This window comes from Asterias rubens, chromosome 10 (assembly GCF_902459465.1).
Source record: "Asterias rubens chromosome 10, eAstRub1.3, whole genome shotgun sequence".
NCBI classification, from domain to species: Eukaryota; Metazoa; Echinodermata; class Asteroidea; order Forcipulatida; family Asteriidae; genus Asterias; species Asterias rubens.
The window spans coordinates 19,856,472-19,871,875 of NC_047071.1; the positions used below are offsets into that span (position 1 = coordinate 19,856,472).

General features: G+C 38.9%; 3 protein-coding genes across 9 annotated transcripts in view; 1 reads left to right on the forward strand and 2 right to left on the reverse strand.

Moving 5' to 3' along the window:
* Positions 1 to 5,026, forward strand: part of LOC117295370 (tropomyosin-like) — a 43,322-nt gene extending 38,296 nt beyond the window's left edge. For 4 of the 6 annotated variants that reach the window (XM_033777981.1, XM_033777978.1, XM_033777983.1 and 1 more), the window contains one exon: positions 1,251 to 5,026. In XM_033777981.1, coding sequence (XP_033633872.1) covers positions 1,251 to 1,333 — 83 coding nt within the window. In that variant the 3' untranslated portion in view covers positions 1,334 to 5,026. The remainder of the gene's footprint in view (positions 1 to 1,250) is intronic. The other 2 variants (XM_033777980.1, XM_033777979.1) reach the window with 2 other exon arrangements.
* LOC117295369 (myogenesis-regulating glycosidase-like) lies at positions 4,111 to 10,328 on the reverse strand. Its single transcript, XM_033777977.1, has one exon. It carries the CDS (start codon positions 9,062 to 9,064, stop codon positions 6,974 to 6,976), a length of 2,091 nt encoding a protein of 696 aa, XP_033633868.1. The 5' UTR covers positions 9,065 to 10,328; the 3' UTR covers positions 4,111 to 6,973.
* A 4,568-nt stretch (positions 10,329 to 14,896) lies between these two features.
* Positions 14,897 to 15,404, reverse strand: part of LOC117295372 (myogenesis-regulating glycosidase-like) — a gene marked incomplete in the record, with an annotated part of 6,641 nt that continues 6,133 nt past the window's right edge. For both annotated transcript variants that reach the window (XM_033777985.1, XM_033777986.1), the window contains 1 exon segment: positions 14,897 to 15,404.

Below are 15,404 nucleotides of genomic sequence, written 5' to 3' on the forward strand. Positions count from 1 at the left end.
TGTTTTTTAATAAATAATGAATAGCAAGATTATTTATAGGTAGCATAAAGTTTAAAGTGCAGTGAAGTAACACAGGATACCCCTTCCTTTAATCTGTTACCAAGGTTATCAAGATGATTGGTGGTTTCATTTGTGTCACTGCACTAGCAACTCATTCTCTTATTCATGTTTTTATTCTTCCATGAATAAAAACACAAGGTGCCTCGATGAACAGTTTTATTTTAACACTACTCATGTTTCAACTAACAGAACATTTTTCTTAAAAGTGCTTCCTTGGTTGAGATATCATAAGGTACAGTAGGCATCTGTTTCTTGGGAAACTAGTCGCAAGAGTCTTGAAGAGATTGGTGCTTGGAAACCCTGTCAGCGCTCAGACTTGCTCTAAACCTGATCATCATTTTCTAAAACTTCACATCCTTCGTAATTTGTTTTGGATGTATTTAAATTGTGTTTACATGTACCTGGTACCAAGACTTCCAATGCCCAATTTACCAGCTGAATGCGTATCTCAACAAAGGAACCTGACTCACACTACAGGAATGCATGCTTAGTGCTGATTAACCCGCACCATAGTACACAATGCTGGTTATGCGCCACGACTAACATGGTTTTGGGGTCCTGTCATTTTATTTCCAAAACTTAGGGTGTTTTTAATCTAACACTCTTCTTCTGTTGAGTTCACCCAAAAGTCTTTCATTGTATAAGACTGTGTCTAAAATCAGCCATAGAAATGTAGCCAAAAAGAATCAGCGCCCAATTCATACAACTGTTTGTGCTAACCAGAAAGTTATCATCTAAAACTCATTTTCCTTTTCTTGCTTCAAATAATGACTATGTTGGTTGTGAGGTGAAGCGGTTATTATTGTGTGGCTGCGTTAGGTCTAAGAAAAGAATGTTGACAAGTTTTTCTTAGAACCTGAACTAGCATAGGGAAGCAACCAGATCTGCTCAAAACGACATTCCTATCACTGAATTGTTTTTATTACTGCTAAAAACTATTGCTGAAGCATTTTTTTTTTTTTTTTTTTTTTTTTTCGTTTATTTTTAATATGAATCATGTCTAATGAACTATTTATTTTCCTCTGTGATTTCATTATACTAATTTTGATGTATATTTTTCTTCTCTTTTCTAAATATTCCTATTCCTATCGTTTCCACTTTCTTCCCTTTGTCCTCTCTACTTTTTCCTCCCCCTCTAACCTCCCCTTTCTGTCACCCACCATCCTCCGTCATACACCGTTCATCTGCAGATGACTTGAATTTTACAAAGGAAAAACTCTACCGCATGCAAACTGAGTACGATCAAGCTCTCTGCGACATGGGCAACTTCTGAGGAGCTCAGCAAGTCTCCACAAGCAACCTTCAAACGCCCCCTCCCGGCAACCTTTATCTTAGCATCTTGGCAACTCCGGATCTCAAGATTGCCTTGTCCATTTATCCTTTTAATCATCATCATTTCAGTTTGGTGACCACATAATAATTGTTATAAACAGTGTAGTCACAGTGGTAGTTGTATTTCATGACAGGTGAACAAAAAGCCTGGAAGTAGGTCAACTAATGGCTTTGAACATTTGGAAGATGTTGGATTGTCAGCTTCACTTAACTGATTGAATGTGCCTTTCTTTGAAAACCAGGTGTAGACATATGTTTTGTCACTTTCCTACTTCGGAATAATGTCAGAAAAAATCATTTTTTAATTCATATCTTTAAAAAATATTGTTTCGTAAATTATTGCAAGAGTATCCAGAACATTTGCAAATGATTTACATCCATTTCATTCAAATATTTCACATGAAAACACACGTATCGTTTACAATATTTGTGCTGCATCCCAACATGATATGCCTCTTAAAGTGGTGATTACAGCCATCTTAAAGTGGTGATTACAGCCATCTTAAAGTGGTGATTACAGCCATCTTAAAGTGGTGATTACAGCCATCTTAAAGTGGTGATTACAGCCATCTTACATAATACCACATCTCCCAATGTTTGAAGTCAATGTCCTAACAGTCGAGGCTATTCCAGTTATAGTCCCTGTCCACAGACTATCGTCTACGAATGAAGACTGCCCTCTGTTGACAGTGACTGCCCAACTGAATGGTTAATTGCATAAAATGTAAAGCGTCTTGAAAGTGGTGGTGGTGGTTTTTTATTATTTTATTATTATTATTATTATTATTACAGTGCACTTTGCATGTATCTGTGGATGAAATAGTACAGTAATGGGGAAATCTGTTTTGTAAAGTATGTATCCGCGTTTCTTAGAAGTTAATCAATGTAGTATTTAGATTTCCTCAGAAATATTCAACAAATTTAAAAAAAAATATTAATTTTGTACGTTAAAATATTGAATTCATTCCAAGTTGCATAGGTTAGGCTTTTTTGGATAGTTTTTATCTTTTGCGATTAGTTGTTTGTTTGTTTGTCTATGCAACTTATGACATTCTCTTGCTTTTTGTTTTCTCTTCACTTCTTTTCATTCCTGATGTTAATCGCCAACCTTGTGTTCCTTACCCACCATACCCCCAACCCCCTATTTGTCTTCACCGATTTTGGGGTGCGTTTCCTGTCCGTCTTTGTTTCTCGTTATCATTTCCTTTTGTTTTCTCCTCTGGTTATGATGTTGTTCCTGTTGTAATCTTTCATCTTTCCCTTTGTATGATGTCTCACCATCCCATTGTGACCCGTTACCATGGCAACCATTGTTTGTCACTCCCCCATTGTGTCCACACCACAGATGAGCTGGTCCAGGAGAAGGAACGCTTGAAGGGCATGACGGACGAGGTTGAGCGAGTCATGCAGGAATTGGTGGAGTTTTAATCAACATCTGCCCCGCCCACCCTTTCTCCTCATCCCAAGGTCTGCCTTCACCATGTGTGGAATGCACCATCGTGACCTTTCAGATAACAATATCAAAGGTCAATGGCTTGTTGTCTCCCCCCTGCTGGCATTAATAGATGATTTCTAGTTAACCTTGCAAATATTGCATGATTGAAACATGATATAAACAAAAAAGTGTCTACGTTTTTTCCTGCATGTATCATGCAAGATCAATACAAATGGATGGCTGGAGCACATTTTACAAAACGGGGAAGGCAGTCCTAAACCATGAATAATATTATTTTATTTCTTGAATTGGAAAAAATATGTATAATTTCTTTTTTTCTTTTTCTTGCAAAGTGTGTTTTTTCCTGGCAGTATCATATGTGTAAGACAAGTAGGTAGTGTTTTAATTTAGTCGGAAAGAGATTCCTCAAAATGTACATCGTACCTAGGAGATCCCAGCAGAGAAATTCATAAATTGGTTGCAAACGAAGGTTGATAATTTCAGAAATGGTTGAGGAAAAGTATCTTTGGGGAAAAAAGAAAAGATGGTTGTTTAGTTTCACACATTGCAGTTGTCGGGCAGGACTTTATCCCATTGGATGTATTTAAAAACAAAAGCTACTAAAATAAATGTATACTATCAATAATACTGATCATGTAATATGAAATTTGAGGTTTGTATGAATGTAAAATGTAGACTTTTTAAATTGCCTTCTATACTTACAAGACATCAGAAACCATGTTAGCTTCTTGCTTGTGGTTTCTGCTGTCTTCTAAGTGTTTTTTAGAAACCATTTTAGCTGTTTCCTCGTGTAATGGGTTAATCAGATTTCTTTTCTACATCTGAATTGGTTATTACTTATATAATTGTAATAATTATTAACACCAGTTATGCAAGACAGTAACGCGTGAATATTTCTTGTAGATTTTCAGTTTTGAGTTAGTGTGGATTATAATATTTTGTTTTTAGGAGGGGGAGGATTTTGAGGAAGGAAAAAGCAGTCAAAACTTACTGATATAATCTGCTACAGTGAGCCTTAGACAAATCACCGTGATCATTGCTCAAAAAAGGCTCTTATAAATACTTTTTTCGGCAAATTAGTTTTTCTTTATATTGCTAAAACTATCCTTATAATCACTGACCTTGTACATTTTTTGGGAGTTGCCTGTTTTAGGTTTATTTTTACAAATGGCGTAGGGTCATCGAATTGTGCTTTTACAGTAGATTTGACTGAAACCCATTTCCATCATTCTTCGGTTCCTACTTTGTAATTTACTTCATTGTTTTTTGTAATGTAGGACGATCTTGAAGAGTGTTAGTGTATATTGCTTCTGGTTATCGATATATTGTAGACCGCTTATCAATACTTGCAACCTATCGATTTATCGGCATCGGTTAAGCACAACATTGATAAGTCTACCAGAGCCAATTGTATCATGCGGTATTCTGAAGGCTCCCTGTAGCACTATGTAAGAGCAACTGTGATTGGTTCAAATTGGGCACCTGCAAATTTAACAGGTGTTTTTTCTTGCATACAATTGTGAGATCTTTGACGGCTGTTTCATGTATTTATAAAATGGCTGCTGCAGTTTAAATGTGTGTTGTGCTTTTAGGGCCTGTGATGGGGGCTGGTGGTTATTGTTTTAAACTAAATGCTTTTATTGCTCATTTGGCTCTGGTAGACTTTATGTTACAGGCTTGTTATTAAAACTAATTCATAACAATTATATAAAACAAATCAACTGGACGTTTAACCAGCTCTAATAACCATGCGTCACTTTTACCAAAGTATTGTAATAATTGTAATCTAACTTTCATTTATTTTTATTGAAATTTTCATTATTTACTGTATGATTGTGCATTAGAAGCAAGAAAATAATAACGCTAAGTGGAAAGTGATGTAGTTTTATCTCACAGTGTACAGTTATCGTCATTAGAAATTAAGAACATCGGTAATCATAACATAATTAGGGATATTTTATCTTGTTCGGCCGTAACTGTCCGACTAAAAGAATCAACAGGGCTGCCCAGTCAGTCCACGCAAGTTATTAAACATAATTTAAGAAAACTGTAAAATTTTCTTCAAAATATTAAGTGTTGCATGACAGAATTCGTTTCAGTTTGACTGCTGGTTTTTTCACCAAGGAAATTGTAGTGCTAAATTAGTACGCGGCTAACAGTCCAGAAAGAAGAAAAAAATAGTACTAGAGGGACTTGCATGACTCTATTCTTTATCCTCTCCAATCGTAGACAGTTGAAAAAATGGCGCAGTGATGTCGCTTGTTTCCCGCCAAAATGTCAAATGCATGGCGACTTCTGTAGATATCGTGTGCCGCCAAAAAAAATTGAACTTTTTTTGAGGATCGAAAACTCACGTGCTGTTCGTGTTGGCAATTATGTATTATGGACGTATAAACAACATTGTCCAGATTGGTCACAAGATCTGTAATAACTAGGTGTTACGGACGAGATAATTTGTAACAAAAAAAAACTTGCAAAACTTGAAGTTTTTAAGACTCAAGAAGTGGCCAAAAATAAACCTTGTATTGCCGTTGCTTTTGTCTTAATTACCAATAAAACAATACTGTCTCGTACACAAATCTAGCAAACTGATTCCTTTGTTGTGGTGAAGATGTTTCGTTTCTAACTTAGTAAAATTAGTTGATCTGAATTGATTCCAGTGATAATTGTGTTTAGAAGGAATTTAAATCTCAAATATTATACCCCTGGGCAGTGTACAATATAACGTGTGCATAGATTTAAACGAATATCGACCATGCAAAAAGCTGCAACTCTGCAAAATCCGAAGAAAACAATTCCATGGCTAAGAATATACTAAACAAACTCAGAATAATTATTGCCGTCGTCATGAGACTTTAATAACTGAATCATTCTTCATAGGGCCTACGTGATAGAATCAGCCGTATCAAATATTAACTAAGATGTGTGCAACTATCTACACTTAAAATCGACACTGTTGTCGTCCCATAGATGCCGAACAAGAATACCAATTTACAGCACGTGTAAACAGAACACTTAATTCTGCTGACACAATTTCAACACCCCATGGTGTTAATTTGATTCGCTCTTGGTTATGTGAAAATACCCATGGTGCTAGTTTTATACACCCCGATGTTTGCAGTGTGGTAGAGGAATGGAACATCGCAAATCTGTCTGGATGATACATGAGCCATGGATGTTAGGACATAGTTTACCAAGAACAAACAGTCTTAATTGAAATTCTCTCATCGATGCAACTGCAGATGATTTTGTCCCGAGAGTCAATTGATTAGAGTGAATTTAAGTCTAAAAACTTGAATAGAGAATGTTCCCTTTCATCTACTCTTATTGTCTACATACACTTGTCGCACCTAATCCCCGTTGTACTCGACAACCCCCATCCCCCTCCCCCTTTGCGGTAAGAAAAAAGGGGAAACACATGTCACCGCCCTACGAGACGGGCTCGTATTAAATCAACAGACCAAAGACCATTCTATTTGGTAACCGTGGGTCGCATAAAGCCCTTTTCAGACGACAGCTATTATTTTAGCAAGTGTCCCTTGCTTTAACTAATTAGGATGGTTTCGAAATTGTGTATACAGTACACCTCGTTTGAAAGGATAATAATGTTTGTACTGACTATAAACAAAATTAAAGATTGTAAATTGAAAAGATTTCACTAGGGACCTTGGTCAGTTCAAACATTGTTGTCCTTTTCGGGAGGTGCAATCTGTAGAGTTTTACAATCCTGCTAAACTTAAGCAAGGGTCCCCTACTAAATTTATGTCGTGTGAAAACCTGGGCTTTAGATTTCCAAAGACAACGTTTGATGGGCGTCTTGAGACTGGTAACACTATCACTACACTCGTAAGCGATCCAAAAGTTTTTCAAAGATTTTAAACAGACTAGCACCCCCCCAAAAAAAAAATCCTCCGGCCCGGTGGCCCAAAATAAGTGATCATTATTTCATCGCATTTTTCGACTCGATCATATCAGAAATCGAGGCTGCACAATAAAATCAGCCAGTTTCTTTTCTTTTTTACGCTCGCCATTGGATCTGGAGTGATCGAATTGCAACATAAATTGTCAATTACATTTCTGAAAGTTTAAATTCAAATGCTTTAACTGTTGAATTTTGGATTAGGCCTACTGTGAATTTCCAGGATCTAAAATAAAGTACAGTACTTCGTCAAGAGGAACGGGCACATTACGTAACCATTGACCCCCTTGCACCGCATCCCCTTGGGGCATACGTGTCCAGACCCCATCGACCGGAGGAAGATATACATCTCTGACGTAGGTTTCATTATCTAGGATGGGCGCCACCAAGAGATCATTCCCGACCAGGAATTCTGTGTCTATTTGTAGGGACTCTTCATCAGTTGGTGCAATCCACCACACTGGTCTTATCAACGGCTGACCTGGGGCCACCGTAGTCTCCGTTCGTGCAGTTTTGAGAAGTATGGGCGTGATGAAATTCTCATGGAAAGAAACCCACTTGCGGGAGATGGTTACAATCTCTTGGTCGTACTGCCAGGGCGAGATGGAGAACTGCATTGCTGGCATGAAGGCCGTTATCTCCAGCCATCGTATGAAGAGCTCCCGATCCGGTAGTGTGTTCCCATGGAAACCAGACTCGTATGAGTTCCCACCAATCATGTCTGGGAGAACGTAAGGATATCCAATAATCCCGAACGTCAGAGCTGAGGTGATTAGTGTCTTGAGACCGTTATCCCATCCCCAACGAGAATCCTTGTCCATCATTCTCACGAAAATAGGTAAATCTTGATTTTCGTAAGCTGCCCGGACTTCAACTTGGGAGCCAAGTCGGGCGGCCATTTTAGCATACAGGGTTGTATATTCACACGGGTTTACCAGGGGAATGTACGTCTCGAAATCCTTCACTAAGAAGTTGGTTTCTCCAGCGTCAAACTTAAACGAGTCAATTCCTGTATCACGCTGGAGTTGTTCCAGTCGCGCCATAAACCAGTCCACGGCAGCTGGGTTAGTTACATCCAGAAGTCCACCCTTGCCGTTCCACCACTCCGTAACACCCTCATCCTGCCCCCTTTTCGTCACCCAGTAACCCTTCTCCTTGCCATCTTGGTAGACATCAGTGTCAGTGTTGGCAAAAGGGTGGACCCAGAGGGTCACACGGAACCCTTTGGCGTGCAGCTTCGTCACCGTGTCTTGCATGTTGGGGAACCTCTCCGGATCGAAATTAAGTTCTCCATACTTTAGGTTGTATCCATCATCGATTTCCAATTGGCTGTTCCCAAACCCGTTGGCTACGATCTCGTCCGCAAACGCCATGACGACACTGTCGTTGATAGAGATTTTGAATCTTACCCACGTGGACCAGATTGGTGACCTGATCATTCTGTTGTCTGGTATCCCAGAGGGGATAATAAGTTTCCCGCCACCAATACCAATTTCGCGCCAAATTCCATCATGGACGAGACGCACGTTGTCATGAGTGCATATCGTGTAATCTAAACGATGCAGGTTGCCCTCAAAATTTGGGTAGAATGAGTTGTCATAAGTGCTTTGAAAGCATACCATGCCATCGTCATTGTCGTTCAAACTGACATGTAAAGGACTGTCGTGACTGACTCGTATTGCCACACCCTTTGAGGACAACCAATACCTATCCAGAACCGACCCATAGTACTGCCAATTCTCATACACATCACCAGATGCATACATTTGGGTTGTCTGGTTCCATTTTTCTATTGGCCAACGTTGGCGAAACATCCCAGCACTGCCGTACCAATGAGCTCCATCCAACCTATAGCAATCTCGAAGAGGTGTGTCGGCAGCTAGTGTTTCCCAAGCCATGTGGATACATGAAAATTTTCCATTTTCCGCGACAACTCTGACATCCAGTTCTGCAACATTTTTCCACCGGTAGCAGAGGGAATTTCCTCCCTCACCAGCGGAGCAATCAACACCTCTGACTTCCGAAGGGGTGTTTACAGCGAGTGTTCCACGCAGAACGTCAATCCCGTCACGGTTCTTGACAGCAATGCCTCTGCTTGTTGCATCCAGCTGAACCAGTTCCAGTGTGGGAGTTTGTTCCAACTCGTCATCCAACTGGGCTGGTATTGTTTCACTTACACCTTGATTTCTTACAGAAACCAGCACGCCAGAGATAATTGCAATGGCTATGGAACCTACAAGTAGAATCAAACAAGCCGCTAGAGCGATCCTGCGTTTACTCACAGCTCCCGAACTCATGATTGGAGAGTGGAGAATCGGTCAGCCTAGCTCTATGCCGCAATGCTATACTTCAAATCCGAAATAATAAAGTCCTTTCCAATGGCTCTTTCACGAATGCAGTCACTTTTGTTCAGAGGAATGTTGACAATGCTTTTGACAGTAAGAACTGCTTGCATTCCACCCACATTTCGTGGTGTTCAGAGAGGTTGCCTAGTTCATGGAGGAGGGGCATGTAACTGCTACTCTTCGTATTGCCAAGTGAAACGACACTGCTGCCTTCAGACTAGACGGGAAGCCAGAGTAGGCCGAATGGTTTACACACAAGTTGAGCTCCAGTCCTTGGTGCATATCAAACGTGCCCCCAACCAGTGGCTTCCCAGTCCCCAGTTAAGCCTTGGGCAAGTGGACAATTGCACAGATTACGGTAGGTGTTGTTTTCTTGTTGCAGTTACAAATAAGCGCAACTAAAAAGCCCATTCAATTACTGTTGGTCCGGCCCTCTGCACTGTTCAGTCAACTTAGGGGTTGCGTAATAGTGTTTACATAGAGAGGGGACAACATTGGGTAGAATACAAGTCATCACTGTGACCATTATAATAAAAGCATAGAGCAAAGTACGAACAGTAATCGCGGAGATGAGTGAATCGACTGACACACCACTTATCTTTACCATTTGCTTCAAACAGAATGTCCAAAGGTTAATTGAATCACATGTTCCTGCAAGATAGGGCACAATAATGTATACCAGCCAAAATCGAGTGTACACCAGCCAAAATACTGTTTGCACACCATAAAATTGCCATATTATTCTTGTGCAAAACAAGGAATCCTTGCAACCATCCGTATGAAGCAGAGTACGGCCATGATCGTACAATGAGGGAAATACATTTTCCTTCCTGTTTTCGTTCCAATATTCTTTGGGTTTCCAACCCCGATTTATTTTCCGGTTCCTTTTGTCTTCTTTTCCCCATTGCCATCATGAAGATTTTCGGCCGAGGGAACAATTTTGCCACTCTGCTTGGGTTGAAATGTGAGGCCGTTCAACACTTTTGTGTGTGAAAGTTTAATTCGTAAGCATAAAATGGAAAGAATTGTAATAAAATAATAAAAATGAGTACATAGGATTCACTTAAATCTTTTGCTCTGAAAAATGGGAGGGAAATGGGCAGGGATAGTCTCAAATTGCACCACAGAGCGAATAATCAAAAAATGCATAAGGGGAGGAACCGGTTCGTGATTTTGTGTGACATTAACATTAGAGAAAAGCCTGTATCCGGTTCGGAAATCGTGGGGGGGGGGGTGAGGGAAATGAATATTAAACAAGCTAAAAACAAATTAGGTTCCTACGTATTGTATTAAATCATGAAATTTACTCGATCCAAACTTTCTCTTGGAATTCGTCTCAGTACGAAAGTTACCCGAAGTCCTAACACCTATATCACCAAGTTTGTCTTTTGCTACCTAGCAACAACAGAGGGCGTTTCGCATAAATCTTCTTCCAGATGGGTGCATCCGATGCTAAATAAACAAATACTATTCTAAAAACAAGATTGAAAATCTCTCCGCTTCTTAAAACTAATAAAATGTATTTTCGGACCACTAAACCTCATATTTCTTTTCATTTTTTGGTAGGTCAACCGTTTGGAATTTTGGTTAATTGCCCCGAACAAAACGCCACCATCTGTTTTAATGAAGAGCTTCTCTATTTCCCAAGGCAAAATGTCCCTAAACATTGAAGCACAGAACCCCCAATTGTCATGATTACACAATCTATAGTTGAATGTTTTCAAATGTTATTTCATCATCAATTTGGCTCATGAACATGCCCCATTATTTAGTGTGGTGCACAATAAGACGCACTTTATGCAGGGCTTAACTTCATGTAATACTGCTTACTGGTAAACACTGCAGGTAATACTGCTTACTGGTAAACACTGCAGGTAATACTGCTTACTGGTAAACACTGCAGGTAATACTGCTTACTGGTAAACACTGCAGGTAATACTGCTTACTGGTAAACACTGCAGGTAATACTGCTTACTGGTAAACACTGCAGGTAATACTGCTTACTGGTAAACACTGCAGGTAATACTGCTTACTGGTAAACACTGCAGGTAATACTGCTTACTGGTAAACACTGCAGGTAATACTGCTTACTGGTAAACACTGCAGGTACCGATGCAGGGCTTAACTTCATGTAACACTGCTTACTGGTAAACACTGCAGGTACCGATGCAGGGCTTAACTTCATGTAATACTGCTTACTGGTAAACACTGCAGTACCGATGCAGGGCTTAACTTCATGTAATACTGCTTACTGGTAAACACTGCAGTACCGATGCAGGGCTTAACTTCATGTAATACTGCTTACTGGTAAACACTGCAGGTACCGATGCAGGGCTTAACTTCATGTAATACTGCTTACTGGTAAACACTGGCTTAACTTCATGTAATACTGCTTACTGGTAAACACTGGCTTAACTTCATGTAATACTGCTTACTGGTAAACACTGCAGGTACCGATGCAGGGCTTAACTTCATGTAATACTGCTTACTGGTAAACACTGGCTTAAATTCATGTAATACTGCTTACTGGTAAACACTGGCTTAACTTCATGTAATACTGCTTACTGGTAAACACTGCAGGTACCGATGCAGGGCTTAACTTCATCTAATACTGCTTACTGGTAAACACTGGCTTAACTTCATGTAATACTGCTTACTGGTAAACACTGCAGGTACTGATGCAGGGCTTAACTTCATGTAATACTGCTTACTGGTAAACACTGGCTTAACTTCATGTAATACTGCTTACTGGTAAACACTGCAGGTACTGATGCAGGGCTTAACTTCATGTAATACTGCTTACTGGTAAACACTGGCTTAACTTCATGTAATACTGCTTACTGGTAAACACTGCAGGTACCGCCCAGAAAATCACACATTTTAATTTACTGAGTGTGCGCCGTAAACACAGAATTCTGCAGTAAGCAATGCTATGAAATTATTGTCAAAAGGTGACAGACAGGGGTTAAAAAACACACAATCATAACAGCTGAAAATAACACACTATTTACTTTTATATTTGTACTGGCTTTTTAATACACGTACTGATTTACACTTTTTACTCTTTTGGGTGATTATTATTAGTCAAACATCAATCACATTAATTGGTTATAAGCACCAAGAGGTTTGGGGCAGTTTTGTGGAACACACACACATGATACATCCATTATACTTGTTTTAAATTTACAGAACAGCGCCCACTTGTCAAGTATTAAGCAAGTACATGTTACATGTACTTTGATAAAACTAGGAATATCTTGTACTAACCAGAGATTTCAATATTCCAGTGAAATATTGACATGTAGCTTTAGCTTGTCTGTTGCTAGATATATGGATGAAATTAAAACATAATGTCATAAATAAAACAAATTTTAAAAAAACTTTGGAAATCGGCAACTTTGTTGAAATTAAAGCCATCTTTCTGTTGATGTCTAAAGAAAATGCACTCACAAATCATCCATTGCAATTACACAATTCACGTGGTTAGCACCCATCCCAAAATTTCTAACAAACAACACAAATTCTGCCTATTGGGGCAACTAGAAATGAAAACATTTAAGGTGATGTAACACACACACATCAACTTCATCAAAGTTCTAAAACAGAACCATTACCAATAACCTACAAAGAGGAGAAAAAAATGAAGCACTTAAACGACTAACTAGTAATAAATAAATATCTGCAAACATTATAGGCTTTTGTAGCAACAACTTCTTCATCAGATGCAATACCATAAAAGGAGGTCAAGGTAAAATGCTTCTTTCAAAAACTAAACCAGTGTGAGATAAAGTAAATTTAACAACTGAGACAAATAAAATATTTTTCTGATAAAAAATTTGGACAGAACGTTTAAAGTGACACAACATAATAAACAGAATATTTCATTGCATAAATCAAAACATTTGGTAAACAAATTAAACATGACTTGTATATAGTTTCATATGATATATATTGTACATAATGCTATTATTTTAAACAACAAATCACACAGTCTGATTTTTGATAAAAGTAGATACAAAAATAAAACAATCCGTAGTTAAACTTGTCGACAACTGTTAAAAGGTGGAATCGTATCACATACATATTCTCATATTCCCACACTCGGTGGAAAAAATTAACAATTTCTCTCAAATAATATCCCCAAGAATATCATACAAAATGTATCAGATGCCATATAAAGCGTATTGTGACTCAAGATACTCCTACAGTTCAGTGTTTTCAAAACACGTTCAGTCCAAATAAAAGCTTTCCCCAAGTCATGTGACATAAACCCAACTGTCTCTGTAGTCTGAGGTATTCCACTTAAAGTGGTAAGTTGTGACTATACGAGTCTTTGTACTAGACACTATTCAAAGTGATGATTTTACTTTTATTTAAAGGTCAAAGACTAGTCTTCTCACTTGGTGTATCTCAACATATGCATAAAATAACAAACCTGTGAAAATTTGAGCTCGATCGGTCATCGAAGTTGCAAGATAATAATGAAAGAAAAAACACCCTTGTCACACAAAGTTGTGTGCTTTCGGATGCTTGATTTCGAGACCTCAAATTCTAAATCTGAGGTCTCAAAATCAAATTCGTGAAAAACTACTTCTTTCTACTTCTTTCTCGAAAACTGATCCACTTCAGAGGGAGCCGTTTCTCACAATGTTTTATACTATCAACCTCTCCCCATTACTCGTTACCACGGTTTTGTGCTAATAATTATTTTGAGTAATTACCAATAGCGTCCACTGCCTTTAACATTGATGACGTATCAAGCTGCTTATTGGCCCATCATACAACTTACAAAGCTACATGTATGCATTTCCATGGACCTTGCATTGACATCATCCAGCCACCATCTTAGAGGTAATGGTGATGAAACAATCAAAACGCACAGATTTGTATGCCTGGATCATGGGCCAATGCACAAACGTCTTCTGACCTCCAGGCCCTACTAAAATGAGGTCATATGCTTAAGGTCTTTTGTTTTATCGTCATTTTGCCGTCAGGATGGCAATAGGATGACATCAACTTGGTCCATAGAAGTTTAATTCTATGGATCATGTTGATCTCACAGAAGTCAAATAGTTCGTTAAAAAAAAAACTTTTTTCATGAATATTTATTATTGGCTTTAAATTTGTATTTTTTTTTTATCTGCATTGCAGATTATACCTTTATAAATTGTTGGAATATATTTGGTCAACTACATCAATAAGTAGCAGCTGCTGCAAAATACTATTTATATAAAAATAACATAACTATTACAGACAGTGGCATGACCAGACAACCCACCTCTTCCCTTTTTTTTTTTTTGGGGGGGGGGAAGGGCAAGCATTGACAAACATTTTTAGGGGGCTGTAAAGGAGGGGCGGGGCAAGGGTTCAGTGCAGGGGGTCCCAACCTATGATTATGCCACTGAATACAGAAAGCAAAATTCTGACAAAGATCAGAGATATCATCACGAAGTAATTTCAAAATCACCAACAGTTTACAGTACAGTAAATTCCAATTCCAAATCACACCAAAAACAATCACAAGATTGACGACCCCATCCAGCCAGCTGCCCCACCCCTCCCTCTTCCCACTGGCCCCTCCCTCTCACAGACAGCACCAAACCCCCAACCAAACCAATATGGTTCATTGTTATTCTGCAGTACTATGAGTAACCTGCAATCATGGCCAATTGACCGATCCATTAAGCTACGCCCCATTGCGTATTGACCAATCACAACGTAACGAAGGTCCGACAAATAAGCATACGCATGGCACGCGCAGCAGAGTTGTGCACAAAGGCATTGGAGAGGCGTGGAGAGGCGCACGTGTTCTTGCTCACACATGCGTCGTAGGTGGAGCCTAATGGATCGGTCTATTGTTACTGCAGTAAACTTGTAGGCCCCTACTATTCAGGATTAAATATTACACTTGCAAGAAACATTACAGATAATGCATCCATCAACAAATATATAATGTGTTAATTTTTTACAAATTTGAAAGACTTTGATCCACTGATTCTGATTAAAACATTGAGAAGGTGCACACATCATTGGTTTGTATCCAAAAGACCTTGTAACTTCAAGTCTTACTGTGTACTTGGGTGCCTTTGTTTCCCATAGTCTAGCGCGTCATGGAAACAAAATCACGCCCTTTATGTACATAAGACTTGTATTGCTTAACAAGGAACTTCAATCCATCACTATCCTCCAACCATGTCACTGACTTGGATAATACTGGAATGCCTGACCTTGTGATAAGCAATTGTTATTTTAGCCTGTACAGGTTTTGGTCCGACTTTCTTCTTTTTAGCAA

Coding starts and splice junctions, on each gene's coding strand:
- LOC117295369 (XM_033777977.1), bottom strand. CDS start 9,064: ATGAGTTCGGGAGCTGTGAGTAAACGCAGGATCGCTCTAGCGGCTTGT.